Below are 19,647 nucleotides of genomic sequence, written 5' to 3'. Positions count from 1 at the left end.
CACACACACACTCTTTCACACACACACACACGCACGCGCCAGTGGATAAGGAGAGCTCTTCACTGCATGCCCTTCTCCTGGACACAGGTCTCAGCGTTCCCCAGGGAAGTGGAGATCCGTGCCCTGATTGAAGGACAGTTCATGGCCAAGAGGATTCATGCTGAGGGGCTGGGCTATCGAGTCAGTAAGTGAGCTGCTGGGCTGTGTTCTGGGGGTCCCCGGGTCCTGCCCACAGGTGCTGGAGAGACTTCTGGACCTTTAGGCAACACCTGTGGTACTGTCTGTTAATGCTTCCCTGCAGGGGCCCCATGCAGGAGGGAGATGGAGCTGGCCCTGATGATAGGGTGACAAGTAGGCCGACTGGCACTTGTAGCAGGTATAGACTGGGAAGCAGGGTTCCTCTTTTCTGCACTGGGCCCCAGTAATTTCATCTCCTAGAACTGTAGGACTTGAAGACTTTCCTGTAACCCTGAGCTCTGATATGAAGGCTATATGCCCAACTTCTGGACCCTGAGGACTTGATGGGCATGAGGCCAGAGTCAGGGCCCTAATGGGACTTTGGTCTCCAGCCTGGCCAGGCCCCTATCTTCCAGTGGGGCACAGTTCTGGGCATTTCCACTTGGACAAAAAAGAATGGGATGTAGTCTAGATTGAAAGGTCTAGAATGGAAAGGGCAGTCTCAGGGCTGGGGGAGGTGCCCAGGGGAGGAAGGGGTTTTTAAGAATGTGAGCTATGGAATGGGTAGGCTTAAGAGGTAAGTGAACTCCTTTGCAAGTGGCATTTGAATAAGCCAAGGATTTGCAAGGAGGTCAGGGTCCAGGTTTCTAAGATCTATTTGTCCCTCTCAGCAGCAGCTATTGTCACCAGAAAAGGTAGAAAACAGCAAAAGATTGCTTGAGGGCCCCTCCTGGTGCTTATGGACAAGCCAAGTTCTATATAGTATATGTTTCATGTCTTTGAAGCAATCAGTAAAAGGACATTATAAAAAGAAGCACTCGGTAAACCTATTTTGAAAACCTGCTAGGCAGCATCCACTAAAGGCGTGTATAAACCAACCCAGCAACCTCGCCTCTCGGTGACACGGCAGAAATGGAAGCTTCCCGGTAGCTGTGCATGACAGCCATGGCTAGAGCCAAGGCCCGCTGAGGGTGGACCAGCGCCTGGCGTGTGCTCATACCAGGGGGCAAACGGAGTAAACCTCACAAATGTATTGCTAAGCTAAAGAAGCCAAATACAAAAATACATTGGGCAGGGTTCCACCTACATCACATTGAGACCAGCCAGAACTGCGGGTGCTGCTGGAGGTTGGGAGAGGCAGCAGCCTCGTCTCAGCAGGGGCACAAGAGACCTCGGGTGCTGGGGTGTTCTGCTGTGCTTGGTTTGTGACAGTTTGCCAAGCCATCAGCTTATGACTTGTATGCACATTTTTCAAGATGTGTGTTATAGTTCTTTTTAAAAGCCTAAAAAATTGTAAATTGAGCCTTCCTTTTCTATTCCTCCACTTATCAAAAAGAAATTCCCCAGGCTCTGCAGACTTCAGATTTGCTGAGACATGAGTTCCAGTGAGAAGGGCCAGGGTGCAGAGGCTGGTGCCTGAGCAGGCAGGGGCCTCCAGCCACCATGAGGGGCTTCTCCCCAGCGGCCAGGGTGCCCCCGGAGGCTCAGCAGCACCTCATCTGATTGTTTCATTGTTCTGAGGCACTAAAGCATTTCTTGTCCAAAACAGCATAGAATTACTTATCCTCTTAGCAAGCTTGAAAGCAGAATCAAACCTCTTGTCAGCTTGCTGGTTTCTGAAACAAGATCACATAAATACATGAAATCAGTGGGAGGAGCTTGCAAAGGTGAGACATCATCCCAGCGGTGTGGACTGACCTGCTGGTGTCTTGTTCTGACCAACCGTCATCTTGTTTCAGTGGTGCCTAAGAATAGAACTTGGGCTAAGACTGAAGATTGTCGCAGTCCTACTGCCAGCACTTGTTGAGAACCTATTGGTGTTTCCTGTGTGCTTCATCTTTATGAAGTTCCTAAGTGCTTATTCCTGGTTCCTAAATGCTTCATCCTTACTAACAACAGTGCCTCTAGGTACTGGCATTCATCCTACTTCAGAAAACAAGAGGCCAGGACTCAGAGTGTTAAGTGACTTGCTCGAGGCTAGCAAACCAGTCTGATTCCAGATCCTGAGTCCTTAGCCACGAAGCTGTCTTTAGTTAAGGAACAGTCTGTCTCTTGAATTTTAGACACCATCAGACATATTCATCCCGCAGGGCTGGGCTAAGGCCAATGGGCCCTTTCAACCATGTTTCCATGTAGTCCGCTTTGTTTATTTTACTTGTAAAAACAAGCACACTGTAAAAGCAAGATTGGAAAATGAAGAAGAGATTTATAATCCCACCCATCTCCCCAGTCACTCATACCAGTTGGGAGTGAGTGTTTACTTCAGGAGCTTATTTTTATATAGTCACAGTCCTATTTCCTTTGTACATACAAACCCTAAAGTTTACCAAAAGTCAGAGAATCTGGAGCTTCTCTGTGACCCTGCCTTCCCTTTTTGGCCTGCAAAGTCCTTGAAACCTTCTGTGGATGCTGCTATAAATCCTGGGGTACCTACACATGGCTGATGTGGCTTTCACAGCTACATAATAAAGCAGTAGAGCAAAAGGTAGGTAACTCAAGCTACTTGCTTTTCAGCAGATGTTTGCTGGACACTGTTGGTGCTGGAACCCAGGTGTGGCTTACATCTCATCCACTCTACTTTTTCGGCAGTTGCCATGGACCATAGTGGTTGCCACATGGAATCCACTAGAACATCTTCCTGTGTCCTGGGTTGTTTCTTTTGGAAGCTGACATTCCTTTTCTTTCCCTGACCCAAGCATGTTCTCAAGGTTGAGGGTGAAGATGAGAGGTGAGAGGTGACAGCAGAGGCTTAAAATATTTATTTGTTTGGAAATGCTCGTAAAAAACTGTGTTTTCATTGTAGGAGAACTGGGACTCAGAAACACCCATACCTAAGCCCTGTGAGATTGTAGCATCTGTATTCCTGTCCTGTCCCCAGCTTCCATGTCACCACTTATCCAGTAGTGGTCATGGAGGACAGTTGGGGGGTAGGGAGCTCGAGCTCTGCATTTGGGGAGCATCCAGTGCCAACCTACCATACTGACCTACATGCATTGCTATTGCTAACTACATTTCTCTGTGCCCTGGCAAAGTTTATCTGCCTGTCTTGGGCTGCAGAGACGAGTCACACTGAAGGGCTCATCTCATGGCAGAGTTTAACTTAGACTTCTTTGCATTTACTACTTTTTGATAGTTCCCCAAAAACATGTTTTTGTCTGTTTGCTTATTCAGCTTTGTCTGATGATTACAGCTCAAGTGATGCTTTTGACAGCCTCCACTGTAACTGGATGTGGAATTATTCAACTGAGATTTATCATTTTTTTAATGTGAAAGATCTGCATGCAGTAGTAAGTGCATCATGTAACTAGCTCCTAAACATATTAATAAATCAAATGTCTTTTTATCAATCAGTCTGGTTAAGAAATAGATAGGACCTCCCTTCCCCCCCCCAAAAAAAAAAGAAATAGGTAGACCCATAGGCCATCTGGATACCTTCCGCAGTTGCATCCCCACCCCCACCCCCGGGTAATTTCTATTTTTATCATCATTTACCTGAGATTCTTTATGGTTTTGCCAACTGTGTGTGCATCTCTGAAGTGATGTTGTTTTGATTGCCTGCATCTGGACTTCGTGGTATTTGGAATTACACTGTCTGTGTTCTTCGGTGCCTGGCTTCTTTAACCCAGTGTCATGTCTGTGGATGTACCTGTGCACACTTGCATCACTGTTAGTTGTTAACTCTCCACTACATAATTATACCACCACTGTCCATTCCTCTGTGGTCCTCACAGCTTGCCACGAGGAGCAGTGCAGCTGTGAACGATCTTGTAAACAGCCTTGCCTGATTTTTCTGTCTTCTCTTTTGTCCTTAACAAGCCTTGAGGTAGACTGACAATCTGAGGGAAGATTCCATTTCTGGATTGGTCGTGTTTGACTAGCATAATGGTTCATTTTATTTCAGTCAACTACGGTTAGGATGCTCACTTACTGAATCTAGCCTACTAGGTCACACTATCTGCCTGGTCCAGAAGACATTTCCATTGTTGATATTTGAGTTGAAAGACTCTACTTCTTTTTCTAGTAATTTCCCTTAAAATTTTAACATATATACCAAAATTTATAATTTTGATCAACTTTAGAGTTTACATCCAATCAGTAATTATGTTCTGCACTAAAACACAGTCATGTTCTCTCCTCTGTTCAGCTCCGGTTGGCTAGTTCCAGATTTGTGTGCATTACACATCAATAATTATTTTAATTATACTTTTGGCTGGTTTCTATAGTCACTACTACTTATCATATCACAACTCTAACTTTATTTTGGATTTATATATTCATGTAGATATTGGTCTCTGACTGTATGAGAGTATTCTTTTTTTTTTCACATCATTCTTCATTTTGTGCATTTTCCCATCTCAGTTGTAATCCCCATGGGCTTCCCACCACCAATTCACCCATGTGCCATCACCACAATCCAGTAACTTCCCACCCCAGTTCCGATCCCATTACTCCACCACCACCCCCGTAAAATATCTCTGGTTTATAGTTCATTATAGTTCATTGTTTTCATTTTTATTCTATTACATTTGTTTGTCTCTCTCTCTCTCTCTCTCTTTTTTTTCTTCCCTGATCCCTTATGCTCCTGCTATGAGTGAAACTATCCAGTATTTTCCTTTTTCTTTTTGGGTTATTTCACTAAGCAGGATCCCTCTTATGTTGCTTTTGTTCCTGTTACTTATAAATAGATGGGACTTTGAGTTCAAAAATCATATTATTTCAGGATTTTGAAAATAGTATTCCATTGTTTTCTGATTTTTGGTGGTTGCCAGTGATGCCATGTGGATTTTTTCTCTACAGAATCTTGTCTTTCTGAAACCTTGGGCTTCTGAAATTTCTCAGCTAGTATCTAGGAGTAAGCTCCATTCATTCGTTGTCCTGAGCACTCATTGACTCTTTTCACCTGAATACACCTGACTATTTTTAGCCTGGGGAAATTTGTTATGTGTTTTGCTCCATTTTGTCTGCTATTTTTCTTTAAGATTTATTTATTTATTTAGACATACAGAATTGGGGTACAGGCTAGAGGTGCAGGGGTGATGAGAGGATTCACCAGAGACAGAGTGGGGAGCAGAACAGACCGACTGGATGAAGTACACTGCTGAGGGGAGCAGCCGGCGGGTCAGGAGAGGTCTGCTGCGCCATGTGGATCACCTTCAGGGCTGGGGATTGAACTCACACTGAAGTGGCTGCGGCTTGCTTGCAGTGCTGTGTCCTAACCCATTGTGCCACCAGGGAGGGCCTCTCTGTTATTTTTACTAAAATTCCTATCGACCAGCCCCTCCCTGGTGGTGCAGCAGGTTAAGGCACAGCACTGCAAGCTAGCCACAGCCACTTCAGTGTGAGTTTAATCCCCCACCCCAGAGGTGATCCACATGGCATGGCAGACCTCTCCTGACCCACCCACTGCTCCCCTCAGCAGTGTACTTTGTTGATCTGCCTGTTCTGCTCCCCTCTCTGTCTCTGGTGAAGCCTCTCACTACCCCTGTATCTCTGGCCTGCACCCCAGTTCTTTATGAATAAATACATAAATCTTTACACACATACTCACACATACACACAAAAATCCCTACAGAGCAGGGCTTTCAACAGAACAGTTTTGCCCCTAGATGATAGCCAACATAATCTGGAGACCTTTTAGGTTGTCATGAGTGGGTTGTGCTATGGGCACCATGGAGGGAGGCCAGGGATACTGTTATATGCCCTATGATGTACACGGGAGGGCAGTTCCCACATGAGAAATGAGCCACCCTAAAATGTCAACATGCCTTGAGGGAATTATCACAGCCAATCATTTTTTCCTTTCAGTGCCCAAGACAAAGATTTTGGCCACTGGAGGGGCATCTCACAACAGAGAAATCTTACAGGTAAGTCTGAGAGCAGGCCCTGCATTATGACCTCTTTCATGTCTGTTAGGTCTGAGACCCTCCCTGGGTAGTTGGAACACACTCCTTGGAGGAGGAGTTCACAGCTCACACTCTCGCAGGAGGCTGACACACTGAAAGCAAGTTCTGCTCTAAACTCAGATGAAATCTGCTGCCCTTGGTATCTCCACTCAGATACCAGTACTGGCTCTGGAGTGCACAGCAAGTGCCCATCCTCCACACGGCAAACCTTCTGACATGTTACACCAGCGTTCTTTGTTATTTTTTGTGTGAAGGCCAGAGGGGTAAGAGGCGAGAGGATTCACCAGAGACAGAGTGGGGAACAGAAGAGGTGGATTTATTAAAATACACTACTAAGGGGCGCAGCAGGCGAGGCAGGAGAGGTCTGCTGTGCCATGTGCAGGTTAGCTGTTAGCTCCCTGGGGGGTGATAGCACTAAGAGTTAGCCCCTAGACCACCAGGAAGGCCCTATACCAGCATTCTTGTGTTCCCGTCTAAACACCTCTGAATCTCTCAACCATTTCTTTTGTAATACAGTAGCCAGATTTCTATCCTTCGGGTTGTTCATTATACTAAAAATAGGTGACAGAAAGTGTCATATGCTTGCAGGCATATGACAGACAGGCTCTCACATCATGAGACTGTCAATGTGTTATGGGGACAGTAGGCACTTGGGAATGTGGCCTGAGGCTTCCTTATCTATATGAATAACTGTCAACTATTGCCTTCTAATATACCTGTCATACGTAAAATTCTCTAGAAGCAGAGACTAAAATGGGAATCTTCTATAGCTGATTTGGTGAGCAAGTGCTCCCAAGGGAAGGGGAGAGAGGGATACAGATTGGACAGAGGAAGAAGGATAAGCAAGGGTGTGATTTTGACTGGAGCCCATGTTAGCTCCATCCACTGGGGCCCTGGGAACATGAATTATGCCATAGACTTGATTCCACTTTAGGGTAAGAGGGTCAAATGACTGCCCTGAGAGGTAAGAATAACCTCCTGTGAGAAGGAGCCTCTGTTGAGAAAAAGCAGCTCTTTTCAGGAGGGACATCTGTGAGCATTAGCTGTCAGGACAGCATCTGAGGCTGAGGTACACACTGGCCTATTGAAAGATCACCAGTGGCATCTATTATAGTATCTCTGGTCAACTTAGACCCCCAGGTCTTTTCCATGTGAGCCCCTCTTAGTACAGGTCCTCCATTCTGAATTTATGCAATTTGTTTAATTTTTGGACCTAAATGGAAAACTATCTTTATCCCTGTAAAACATGTCCTTGTTGGTTTGGGAGTGTTGGGGATTGTTAGTGCTAGTCTTATGCTAGCTGCCTCCACCTGGACCTCACTTAGCATACATCCTAAGTCTCCTGCCTTGGCATGATAAATGGTTAAATGGTACAACCTGGAGAGCTGTGGCCCTCCAGTAGAGACTTCCCCCAGGTTGTCCTGACCCAATTGTCACCAGGGTGACATGGCCAACTGTATTTCTTTTTTTTTTTTTTAAAGATTTATTTGTTTATGCATGCATAACTGGGGTACAGGCCAGAGGTGCAGGAGCATTGAGAGGATCCACCAGAGACAGAGCCAGGAGCAGAACAGGCTGATTGTTGAAGTACACTGCTGAGGGAGCAGCGGGTGGGTCAGGAGAGATCTGCCGTGCCATATGGGTCACCTCCAGGGTGGGGATCGAACTCATGCTGAAGTGGCTTTAGCTTCTTAGTGCTGTGCTTTAACCCACTGTCCCACCAGGGAGGGCCCTATATTTCTTTTAAGGTAGTAGAGGTAGAAGGAAAGATACCAGAAGACAGATGAGGAAAGAAAGCCTGAAAGGACATCCTCAAATGTCTTTGTTCCCTCTGAGTAACCATTCACCACAGCAAGGCCCTCTGTGTCCTTTCCAGGTGCTTGCAGATGTGTTTGGTGCCCCAGTGTATGTCATAGACACTGCCAACTCAGCCTGTGTGGGCTCTGCCTATCAAGCTTTCCATGGTAGGTTGGCCCATGGGTACAGCTGCCTCTGGAAGGGTTTGGGTCACTGACTGACTGAGGATACAAAGGGGAGACTAAGATGTTCCCAGTCTTTGGGGATGTTGGCATCTTGGGAGCATTAACTTCATTTTACTCCCTCTTAGCAGGTGACAACCAACCTAAACTTCTGTTCCTTTGTTCTTTACTTAAAGTGGGGGAAGGGCAGCAGGGTCCTAACTGAATAAAGCCTGGACAGAGGCAAACTAAACACAGGGCCATTGAGGAAGAACACAGAGCACTCTTTCTTTTTTTTTTTTTTTTTAATAATATAGCAGTTGATTTTTACATCATTTTGTACATTTTTTCTCAATTGTAATCCCCGTGGGTTTCCCATCACTGAGTCACCTGTGTGCCATCACCATAGTCCTGTGCACTTCCCTCCCCCCGCCCCCATTCCACACTCCACCCCCACAAAATGTCGACACAGAGCACTCTTGAAGGCACTGGGGCATGGGTCTGGACATCTGGCTGGCAGAACAGATGGGTGAAGTCCAGAACCATCTTTACAGTAAGAGCAGGAAGTTGAGACTAAGGTGAAAGCGTCAGAGCCCAGCAGTCCAGGACCCTGGACAGCTCCACCCGGGCCTTGCTCTCTGATGGAGGCTTCCCTAAAACTCAGAGAGCAGAGGCATCTCCCTGTCTGGGCAAGTTCTGGGGGTGCTGCATATGCCCACAAGGGCTTTCTTCCTCCAGTCCAGTCAATTTTTCCTTTTCCTTTCCCAAGTACCTCAATGTCTTTGTCTTTTCTCTCTGGTGGTTTCATTTCTCACACTTTTAACTTTTAACACATTGATATAAACATGTTTTTCTGTCAACATTGAGAATGAATCAGGGTCCGTATCCTTCTCTTGGTAATTAGCCTCTCACTCTTCTCTCACTCCTTTCCCTCTCTACCCTATTCACCTCATGCCCTCCTCATGCCAACACCTGTGTCGTTTGGGCAATTTATTTCCAGATTGTTATGTTTTGAGTTAGCCTTTGCATGGCTTTTATTTGCACCTCGCTATGAATCTTTCTTTCTATTTTTCAAGTTCCCTCAAATTGCCTGGCAATTCCTCGCTGCTTCTTGCCCACCTTTGGCAGCCTCCCCCTTGTCCAGCGCTGTGGTGCGTTTGCTTGGTGAATAGTCCCTGACCGCCTTCCATGAGGGCAGCGCACTGCGCGCCAGGGCTCCTGGGGTGGGGGTGGGGGTGGGGGCCGGTCTCTCTCCGAAACGAGCTTCCAGCTCGGGAATGGAGGCTGCTGCAACAAATCTGTGCCCATAAATTGTGAGAAATGCCCTGAGGAAGACAGGGGGTGCTCAGAGGTAGAGAGGCTTGTGAGAACCGCCCTGTTCCCTGCTGCAGCTTCCCTGAGGGGAGGAGCAGAGGAGTGGGAAGAGCAGAGCGAAGGACTCTCCACAGGCGAGAGGGGCTCTGAGGGTGAAAGGGCAGCAGGGAGCCCAGGGGACCAGGTCGCACTGAGTGGTGGCAAGAGTGGAGCCAGCTGAGGGAGCAGAGGGGGAGCCCCTCACGCTCCTGTCCGATGTCCACAGTTAGGTGACCTGGGCTCTAGACAGCACAGCCACGGTGAGCACGACACAACACTCCTGTGGAAGAGGGTCAGCGCTTGAGAGTTTTCTTCTCTCTGGTTTTCTTAAGGCATGATTTATATGAGATAGAAACCACCCACCTTATTTTTTTTTTTTTAAACCAAGGAAAATTTTATTTTTTTATCCTTTTATTTTTTTCAGTGTTCGCAATTTGCCAGTTGTTGACTTAGCTGTATAATGTGGGGTGTGCAGCTTCTCACCAGCCTGTGTGCACAGCTCCACTCACCCTCCACAGAGCTCCACTGCCCCAGCCTATCACTTTCCCTCTCCTGTCCCTTCCTCTATCCCTATCCCCTCTGGTTTTTTTTCACAAGTCCAAGAATGATTTTTGTTGTATTTTCCAGTTTGTTTTCTTTCATCATTTACTTTCTGCAAATTAGTGTTTTTCACTTTCTGGCTTAACTTTACTTAGCATCATAAATTTAAGATCCATTCGTTTTTGTCTCAAAAGCAAAAATCACCCATTTTATGTGGTGAGGTGTAGTAAATGTACTAAGCTTTGCAAACATCACCATCATCCAGTGGTGTTAGGATGTTTTTTTTACTCACCCAGAGAGAAAATGCTATTTCCAGCTAAAATCTCCCTTTGCAATGTGCACTGATGTGAAATGAGCTTTCCCTTCTAGGCCTTGCAGCTGGAACAGATGTGTCCTTTTCAGAGGTGGTGAAGTTAGCCCCAAACCCCAAGTTAGCTGCTACCCCCACCCCAGGAGCTTCTCAGGTGAGAGACCTCAGAATTTGGGTGTAGCATTTGCTTTGTGAAAGCCAACGAGGTTCTTTTTTCCAAAGGTAAGTTCTTCCTTGACATTTATACCAAGCTTGATACCAATAAGGGGAAACCCTATTTTAATTGTCCAGGAAGCATCTACAGAAGCCAGTTGCCAACTGGGATTCACAGAGCTGGCTTGTTTTACAGCCCCGGGCTCAGGTGGCTTGCTGGGCTTGTCTTCACTGCTCCCCATGCCCATTTCACTGTGTCTGAAGCCACTGAAAGACCCTGTCACTTAAGCAGATGTGCTGGATTTCCAGTGCTGTAGCTTAAGTTCTGGATCCAAAAGAGTTCAGGGAGAATAAGAAATCCCTGTTAAGGCACATCCCACTCTGCTGTTTGGGTTTCAATTTTGGTGTAGTCTCATTTTTTAATTTATTATAAATAAATAAATAAATTTTTATAATAGTTTATTTTTACATCATTTTGTGCCTTTACCCATCTCAGTCGTAATCCCCGTGGGCTTCCCATCACCAAATCACCTGTGTGCCATCACCATAGTCCAGTGTACTCCCCCCCACCCCAATTTTTATCCCATTCCCCACTCTACCCCCGTAAAATGTCTCTGGTATAGAGTTGTTCATTATTATTATTTTCTACCCTGGTCCTTTATGCTCCTGCTATGAGTGAAACCAGCCAGTATTTTTCTTTTTCTTTCTGGCTTATTTCACTAAGCATGATCCCTTCCAGCTCCAAACATGTTGCTGCAAAAGGCATGTGTTTATCTTTTTTGATTACTGAGTAATATTCCATTGTGTATATGTACCAGATCTTTTAATCCAGTCATCTACTTTTGGGCTACGTAACTAATTTTAATGGTATATTTTAAAATGCAGTTTGTCCAAAATATTATCATTTTAACAGGCCATCAATAAGAAAAATTGTGAGTGTGATGCTTTACAGCCTTTGTGTGTGTGTGTGTGTGTGTGTGTGTGTGCAATTTATGCCAACAGTGCTAGTCACATGTCAGGTACTCAAAGGCCCCTGGGGCTTTCAGCTACTATTTTGGATCTCACAGCTCTAGACGTGCTCCAGGGGGTCCCTGGATATCTGCAGCTGCTCTGAACAGCAAGTCACTGCACAATTGTGTTCATGGGACTAGAGCTGGGCATTGAATGCTGTCTGCTCACATACTTCTTGACTTTCAAGCAAGCCTGCTCTCCCTGATTTCTTTAATGGACAGCTGTTTGGTCATATGGTCAACCTTGGCTAGAGTAGAGACTGGCTCTTTTACCCTCTTTAGAAGGAGGTGAGCAAAGCAAAGGGTAGTTGGGGAAGTTTGAGGGCAGCAAAGAGCTGCACTCAGCTCCTTGCAGGTAGCAAATACTCAATGTTTGCTCCCTGGTGATGGTGTCTTATGGGACTATATTTACTGCTCAGCTCATGCATAATAACCTGAGAACCCTACTCAACAGCAGGTTGCAAGTGCTGGTCTATGGTTGTTGGTGTAAGTGACCTATTTGAGCACTAGACTGTAAGCTCCTTGAGAGCAGGGCTGCCTCTTTTTTTCTGTGGCACCTGCAGTAGTGATGGAGCTCAGCTACATTCAACATGCTGTAAATTGCATCCCCATGACTTACTTATTTTATAACTAGAAGTTTGTAATGTTTGACCACCTTACCCATTTCACAGTCCCATCCACCCACTAACCTACACCCTATGTCTGGCAACTACCAATCTGTTTTGTAGATATTCTTGTTTACTAGATTCCGCATATAAGTTATATGTGGAGATAATGTATTTGTCTTTTCTCTGACTTACATCACTTAATGGAGTGCCCTCAAGTTCAATCCTTGTTGTTGCAAATTATTTTATTCTTTTTTATGACTGAATAGTATTCCATTTTGGCACATGTATTATGTATCACTCACATAAATATCACTTCTTCATCTATGCATCCATATCCATGGTTATTTCCATGGCTTGTGTCTTCTCTGTTATAAAGAATGCTGCAAAAGCATTCTTTTGTACCTTTTGAATTAGTATTTTTGTTTTCTATAGAGAAATACCAAGAAGTAGAATTGCAGGATCATATGATAGACCTACTTTTAGTTTTTTGAGGAATTCCCACACTCTTTTCCAGAGTGAGTGCACCAGCTCACATTCCCACCAACTGCTCCCCGCACTCCCTTCTGTCTGCCTCCTTGCCCACTTTGGTCATTACTTATCTTTATGAGGACAGCCATTCTAGTAGGTGTAAGGTGTTATCTGCTTGTGGTTTTGATTTGCATTTATCTGATGATTAGTGATGCTGAACATTTTTTCATGTACCTGTTGACCATTTGTATGCCTTCAAAAAAACTGTCCAGATCCTTGGCTCATTTTTAAATTGGATTGCTTGTTCTTTTTGCTATTGTCTTGTATGCATTCTTTATATAATTTGTATAATAACCTCTTATCTTGTGGTTTGCAAATCTTTTCTCCCAGCCAGTAGTACATTACCTTACACATTCCATAGTGTCCTATCTGGCTAACAAATCATAACTTACTTGAGTATTTTTCATGTCTTAGAGCAATTGCTTCAAGTGTTTCCGTTATAATTAACCCTGTATGGGTAAAGTGTTAATAAATCCTTGTCCTTGTCTGCAAAAGAAATCAACCTTTAGGTAACTTGCTAGCTACTTCCTTTGAGACTCAATATAATGGATGTCCCCAGAGTTACCAGGCAACACTGTTTAATCAAAAATTACTTTGATTGGGAAGCTGTTACTCAAGCAGGCAAACTGTAAAAATACTTGCTGGTAAGTCATCCTTAGTGCTTCCTTGGGCACAGTGACTTTGTAACATTTACTCTTACTTGGAGTTGTACAAGAGATACTCCTGTGGTGCATGAGGTTTTGAAGCCAGGGTTATTCTTGCATCTGTATGATATGGTTTTCATAATTCACCTGCACTTGAATTATAACCTGGAAGGTAGGGAGAAGACAGGGAGGCAAAAAGACCCTCTCTTGGACAGCTGTCTGAACTGCTTAACAGAACACTAGGTGGCCTCCCACTGCAAAGGTGTGACCCATGGTAGCCTTCACAGGCTGAATGTTTAGTGTGTCAAGAAGACCATTGGTGGGTCTGGTACCTTATATTTAGGGTTATTTGCTTAGGAGAGCTTCCCAGAAGTAAATAACCAATTCCAAGGAGGTGGGCATTTTCAAGCTCCTAGAGGCCTACATAAAGTCAAGTTGATTCCCAAAGGGTTTTACCACCTACTCCTGCCAGCTGTGCAGTGAAGCAGGCCTTTTCAGGTACTAACTGCTCTCTCCACCCTCCAGGTCTATGAGGCCCTTCTCCCACAGTATGCCAGGCTGGAACAGAGAATCCTGTCTTAGACCCAAGGGCCTCCAAAGTGGATTCCACAGGCCCAGGCGCCCTGTTGAACTGGGCCACTCAGACTCATCGATCCCACTCAAGAATGTGACCTTGGACAGAGGGAGCCTCTTCCCTGTTTCACCACCTGCCTGTGCTGAATCCTAGGGGTGCTCCAGCCTTGTCTGGGACCACCCTGATATCTGCCTTCACATCATCCTAAACATAGGCAGGCAGCTTGTGCCCACGCCCTCTACCCTGGACAGGAAAGCATCTCTCTTATCCTATCTTTCATCCAGGAGGCAGGGTACCACTGAGTTACAGAATATCCAATGTAAATGTGTTTCCCCTTTCAAATAAAATAGTAAATCTCATCAGCAGAATAGAGAGGCAGAGTCCTCCCTCCCCTGAAAGGGGTATAAAGGTACTAGAGTGGAAAAGTAACTTCCTCATCTTCATGCCTTAAAGTCAATATTATCAAATTATTTATAATTTATTTAGTACATATTATAATAGCTACAAATCATGAAATTTAAAACATTATCAGATTAATTAATGTCAAAGGAAAATCCCAAATAAAATCAGTAACAGATACCAATAGGGTGTGAAGATGTTCTGTTTTCACAAGTGCAGTGTATGACCAAGTGGTTCAAGTATTAGGAAATTAACAAATATAATTCTTCATTTTAATAAATGTAGGAAGACAAGCAATTCAATTACAGCTAATGAAAATCCTTTGACAAAATTCAACACTCATTCTTGATTTCAAAAAATGTTAAAAACCAGCGTTTGCTTAATAAGGAAACACTGGGGCCTTTCCTGAGTAAGTCAGGAAATCCACCCTCTATCCAGCCATTTAATTGTGCATTAACTGAGGCAGCCAGTGCAGTCAGACCAGAGAGAACCAAGGCATAGGAATAGGAAAAGGAGAAAAAATGAAAGGGAGTCAATACTAAACCTAATGCAAATAAGAAAAGTTCGTAAAGTGACTGGAGATAAAGTTTTAATATAGAAAGAGTAGCATCCATACATGCACTCAATAAAAATTACAGGGACTGAAGGACAGGGCTAATTTACAGTCGTAACACAAATCTAAAATACTTGGAAATGGGGCCTGCCTGGTGGCGCAAGGGGTTAAGCTTATCTCAGCACTTACGAAGCTATCTGAAGCCACTGCAGCAGCAGTTGCATCCCTGGCTGGCCAGGGAGCTAACAACATGGTGCAGCAGACCTCTCCTGTCTCCCCTAACCTCTGGCTATATCCCAGCTCATCTATGCATTATTGAATGAATAAGGGCCCTCGTTGGTGGTGCAACGTGTTAGTGGCTGTCGCAGCCACTGCTGCATGAGTTCGATCCCCAGCCAGGGGGTGGCCCACATGGTGTGGCAGGCCTCTCCTGACCTGCCCGCTGCTCCTCTCAGCAGTGTATTTCAGTTGATCTGCCTGTTCTCCATTCTGTCTCTAGTGAATCCTCTCACCATCTGCACCTCTGATCTGTACCCCAGTTCTATATGTATAAATAAATAAATCTTTTAAAATAAATAAATATTTTAAAAAATACTTAGAAATGGAGTTAACATTCGAAAAAAATTAAAAAACATTCCTTAGAGGCTCTCCTTGGTGGCGCAGCGGGGTAAAGCACGGCACTATGAAGCTAAAGCCACTTCTGCATGCGTTTGATCACCACCAGCCCCGGAGGAGATCCACATGGCGCAACAGACCACTCCTGACCTGCCCGCTGCTCCCCTCAGCAGTGTACTTCGTCGATCTGCCTGTTCTGCTCCCCACTCTATCTCTGGTGAAGCCTCTCACCGCTCCTGCACCTCTGGCCTGTAACTCAGTTCTGTATGCACAAATAAATAAATCATAAAAAAAAAATCATTCCTGAGAGGTATAAATAGATTGGAGCAAAGGTTACTCAGAATCATGAAGGATTAATGTGTTCCAAATAAAAATACCACCCTTTTATGGAGGTAGTTTCCTGAAGCTAGACAAGGGGATTCTGATGTGTATTTGGAAAAACATATAATCAAAAGTAGCTAGGAAAACTCAGAAAAAGAAGTTCAATAAGGGCACACTAGCTCTGTTAGATAATGAAACATTATAAAGCCTTCTTTTAGAAAATGTAATTGTTCAAGAATAGATTAATAGGACAAGAATGGTTAAGTTTAAAAAATTACATATTGACATGTACAAGAAAAATGCTTGTTCAAAACAGTAAAAATATAGACTTTTTAATACATAATGTGAAAACTGGATAGCCATATGGGAAAATATAGAATGAGAATAGTGCCTCATATCAATACCAGAATAAATTCCTCTTAAAAGGATCAGAAATCTAAACATAAAAAGTAAAACCATAGAAGTCCCAGAAGAAAACATGAATGAACTCACTTATAATCTTAGTGGGAAAAGTTTCTCATCTCAAAACCCAGAAGCCCAAATAATAAAGATTTATCTATTTGACTACATAAAAATTAATTTTTGCCATAGCAAAAAAAAAAAATAATAATAAAGCAAGAATCAGGAGGGGAGGCCTAAAAAAATCAAAAGTGGGGTCCTCCTTGGTGACACAGCTGGTTAAAGCACAGCACTAAGAAGCTAAAGCCACTTCAGCATGAGTTTGATCCCTTCCCCAAAGGTGCACGGCACTGCAGACCTCTCCTGACTTTCCTGCTGCTCCCCTCAGCAGTGTACTTCATCATTCTGCCTGTTCTGCTCCCCACTCTGTGTCTGGTGAATCCTCTCACTGCCCCTTTACCTCTGACCTGTACCCCAGTTCTGCATGCACAAATAAATAAATCTTTTTTAAAAAATCAAAAGTGGTGGAAAATATCTGCAGTTTACATCAAAGACAAAACTAATTTGTATTTAAAAAAAACTCTTGGGAACTCCTAATTTATTTTAAAAAAAACTCTTAGAAATCTAAATGAAGGTCAGAAGCTCAATTAAAAAAAATCATTAGAAACAAATGAAGAACAAATGATGGACAGTTAGGAAAAAAATGCAATTACTTTTCAAGCAAATTTTTAAATGCTCAACCTCATTCGCAATACCGTTTCCCACCTATCAAAATGACAAACAGCCAGAAATCTGACAAGCTGTCACATCACCTAGACAGTGAATCTGATAGTAGTGCACACTGTCTCTTCTCTGAAGTGGAATTTGGCAACATCAAACTAAAAGTATGACCTAACAATTCCTCTAGGAATCTGCCCAAATAAACAAGTTGTTTATTGTGAAATTAGTAATAACAAAATACATGGAAGAAAATCAATTAGCATAGGACCATGTGACTAACAATGAAAAGAAAGAGGAGTCTCTCTATATACTTAAGTGAAGTGAATCTACTTACATGGAACAGTTCTATTTAGCTTCCCTTAACAAAGTGTTACCATTTTAGTGTGCATGACTTACACATATTTTGTTAAATTCATCCCTAGTTATTTGAATCTTTTTTTTTTTTTTTTTTTTGCTGTGGCAAAGTTTATCTGTAGTGGAATTTACCATGTAAGCCATTTTAAAATATACAATTAAGTGTGGCATTAAATATAGTCACAGTGCTGTACCATAGCATATGCAGAAGTTTCTTAACATCCTAAGCCAAAATTAAACCATTAAACCAAGGTTCCATCCCCCTCACCACCAGTCCCTGATAACCTTCTGTTTTAGTGAATTTACTTTTTCTACATGCCTCATGTAAGGGGAATTTGACATGTGTCCTGTGCCTGTTTTATTACACTTAGCATAATATAGTGATGATTCATCCAGGTTGGAGAAAAGCTTCATAATGTTCCACTGTCTGAGCATACCACACTTTATCCACCTGTCCTGTCCTGGTCATTTGAGCTGTTCTCACCTGATGAGTACTGAATGCTGCTGCTATGTATATTAATGTTCAAGCATCTATTTGAATTCTTGCTTTCAGTTCTTTTAGGGGTATACCAGAAGTGGAATTGTTGGATCACATGGTAATTTTATGTTTAATTTCTTGAGAAATCAAAAATAATTTTCCACAGCAAATGCTCTATTTTACATTCCCACCAATAACACATAAAATCCAATTATATCTTTGTCACTCTTGTTATTTCCTACTTTGGTTTTATATTTTTGATAATAGCCATACTAAGTGGCATCTCATTGTTTTGATTTGTTATTTTCCTAATGATTGATGATGTTGAGCATGTTTTCATCTGTTTATTGACCATTTGAATATACTAAATGTTTTCTATTGTTAATGTAAAGGTAGTTGATTATTGTTCACTTTCCAATTGCTTATTGCTAGCTTGTAGAAATGCTTTGTGGTACCATTGCTAGCATGGAGGATTTTTTTTGTATGATCTGGTATCTTGTAACCTTAGGATGTTATACTTTTGTCATGTCATTTGTAAAAAACAAATTGTTTTACTTCTTTATTTCCAATTGTTATTTCTTTCTCTTGTCTCAATGGCTAGAATGTCCAGTACAATGTTGAAAAGAAGTGGGAAGAGCAAACATCCTCTCCTGCCCCTAACCTTAAAAGACAGTGTTATTAAAAAAACAAACAAACACCTCTATAAGCTGCATGTTAGCCATAGTGTGTGTGTGTGTGTGTGTGTGTGTGTGTGTTTATCCTTTCTGGGATTATTTGAACTTTTTGGATCTGTGGATTATAGTTTTCATCAAATTTGCAAACTTTCTTTTTCGTTCAAATATTTTCTTCTGTATTCCAGGATTTCAGCTAGACATGTTAGACAGTTTGAAATTGTTTCACAGCCTCTGTTCAATGTTTCCACCTTTTCTCCTTCTACCTATACTTAACTTTGTCTAGTTTATATGACTGTGCCTTTCATCTGTGGACCCTATTTTCCAAGTCTCTCAACTGCTACCCATTCTATTCAGTAATTATCTTAAAAATAGGTATGTTGACCTCAACTAAATAGTTATTTTACCTGCAGAATGAGTTTATTCAGAAACAACAATTTGGAACAGGCAGTCTCACGGGCATGTTTCTCAGGAATAGAATAATAAATATTCTTTTTTTAAAAAAAATATTTATTTATGCATGCAGAACTGGGGTACAGGCCAGAGGTGCAGGGGTGGTGAGAGGATTCACCAGAGACAGAGTGGGGAGCAGAACAGGCAGACTGACAAAGCACACTACTGAGGGGAGCAGCAGGTGGGTCAGGAGAGGTCTGCCGCACCCTGTAGGTCACTTCCCTGGCTGGGGATGGAACTTGCACTGAAGCGGAAGTGGCCAGCTTGCGGTGCTGCATCCTAACCTGCTGAGCTTCCTGAGGGGGCCAGAATAAATATTCTTTTATAGTTTTAAAGGGACTCTCATGAAAGCGCATTGCCTTGAAAACAACTGGGAGTTCAAGATATGGTGGCTTTTCATTTGTTGGGTTACTGACTGAGCCACTGCAGAGCAGAGAGCAGTCCCTCCTTCCTCTGGCTGGGGGGCATCAATCCTGGCAGCAGTGCTGTGTCATTTGGTTGGAGTCTGTCATGTGCTGAGTGCTCATGAGTGAGAACGCTCTTCTAGCCTCCTTACCTCATTTCAATGCAGCTTCTGTATATTTGTTTTCACAGGTATTACATTTTATTCCTAGAAAGTTTTAAACAAATTTCCATTCTTTCTTCATTAGGCTCACTTAAAGCATATGCTTATATCTTTGAGCATAATTATGATAGCTCTCAAAAAAAATCCTTCACTGCACCTTGAGATGCTACCATCCCCAGACTCCCAGGGAGGGCAGCCGTGGCGAACCCCACCCCTTGGCCATGGAGGGAAGCTCTTGGGCTGTGTCTCCTTCAAGCTGCTTGCAGACAAAGGTCCAAAGACAGCTGAAAATGTGCTCTGAGCACGGGAGAGAAGGGATTTGGTTATCAAGGTTCCTGCTTTCAGAGAACTATCCCAGGAT

The 19,647-nt window shown here is 43.3% G+C and overlaps 1 protein-coding gene across 5 annotated transcripts in view; it reads left to right on the top strand.

The window, feature by feature from the left end:
- The window catches only part of XYLB (xylulokinase homolog (H. influenzae)), a 32,097-nt gene extending 17,174 nt beyond the window's left edge, over positions 1 to 14,923 (top strand). For 4 of the 5 annotated variants that reach the window (XM_012734871.1, XM_012734856.1, XM_012734842.1 and 1 more), the window contains 5 exons: positions 88 to 184; positions 5,983 to 6,041; positions 7,957 to 8,044; positions 10,301 to 10,395; positions 13,710 to 14,923. In XM_012734871.1, the coding sequence (XP_012590325.1) occupies positions 88 to 184; positions 5,983 to 6,041; positions 7,957 to 8,044; positions 10,301 to 10,395; positions 13,710 to 13,766 (396 nt within the window). In that variant the 3' untranslated portion in view covers positions 13,767 to 14,923. The remainder of the gene's footprint in view (positions 1 to 87; positions 185 to 5,982; positions 6,042 to 7,956; positions 8,045 to 10,300; positions 10,396 to 13,709) is intronic. The other variant, XM_012734864.1, reaches the window with a different exon arrangement.
- Positions 14,924 to 19,647: the final 4,724 nt, after the last annotated feature.

Source organism: Condylura cristata, unplaced genomic scaffold (genome assembly GCF_000260355.1).
Source record: "Condylura cristata isolate star-nosed mole 26May11 unplaced genomic scaffold, ConCri1.0 scaffold00004, whole genome shotgun sequence".
Lineage (NCBI taxonomy): Eukaryota > Metazoa > Chordata > Mammalia > Eulipotyphla > Talpidae > Condylura > Condylura cristata.
Note: the sequence above shows the minus strand (reverse complement) of the source record. Positions and strands in the feature narration are given on the sequence as shown.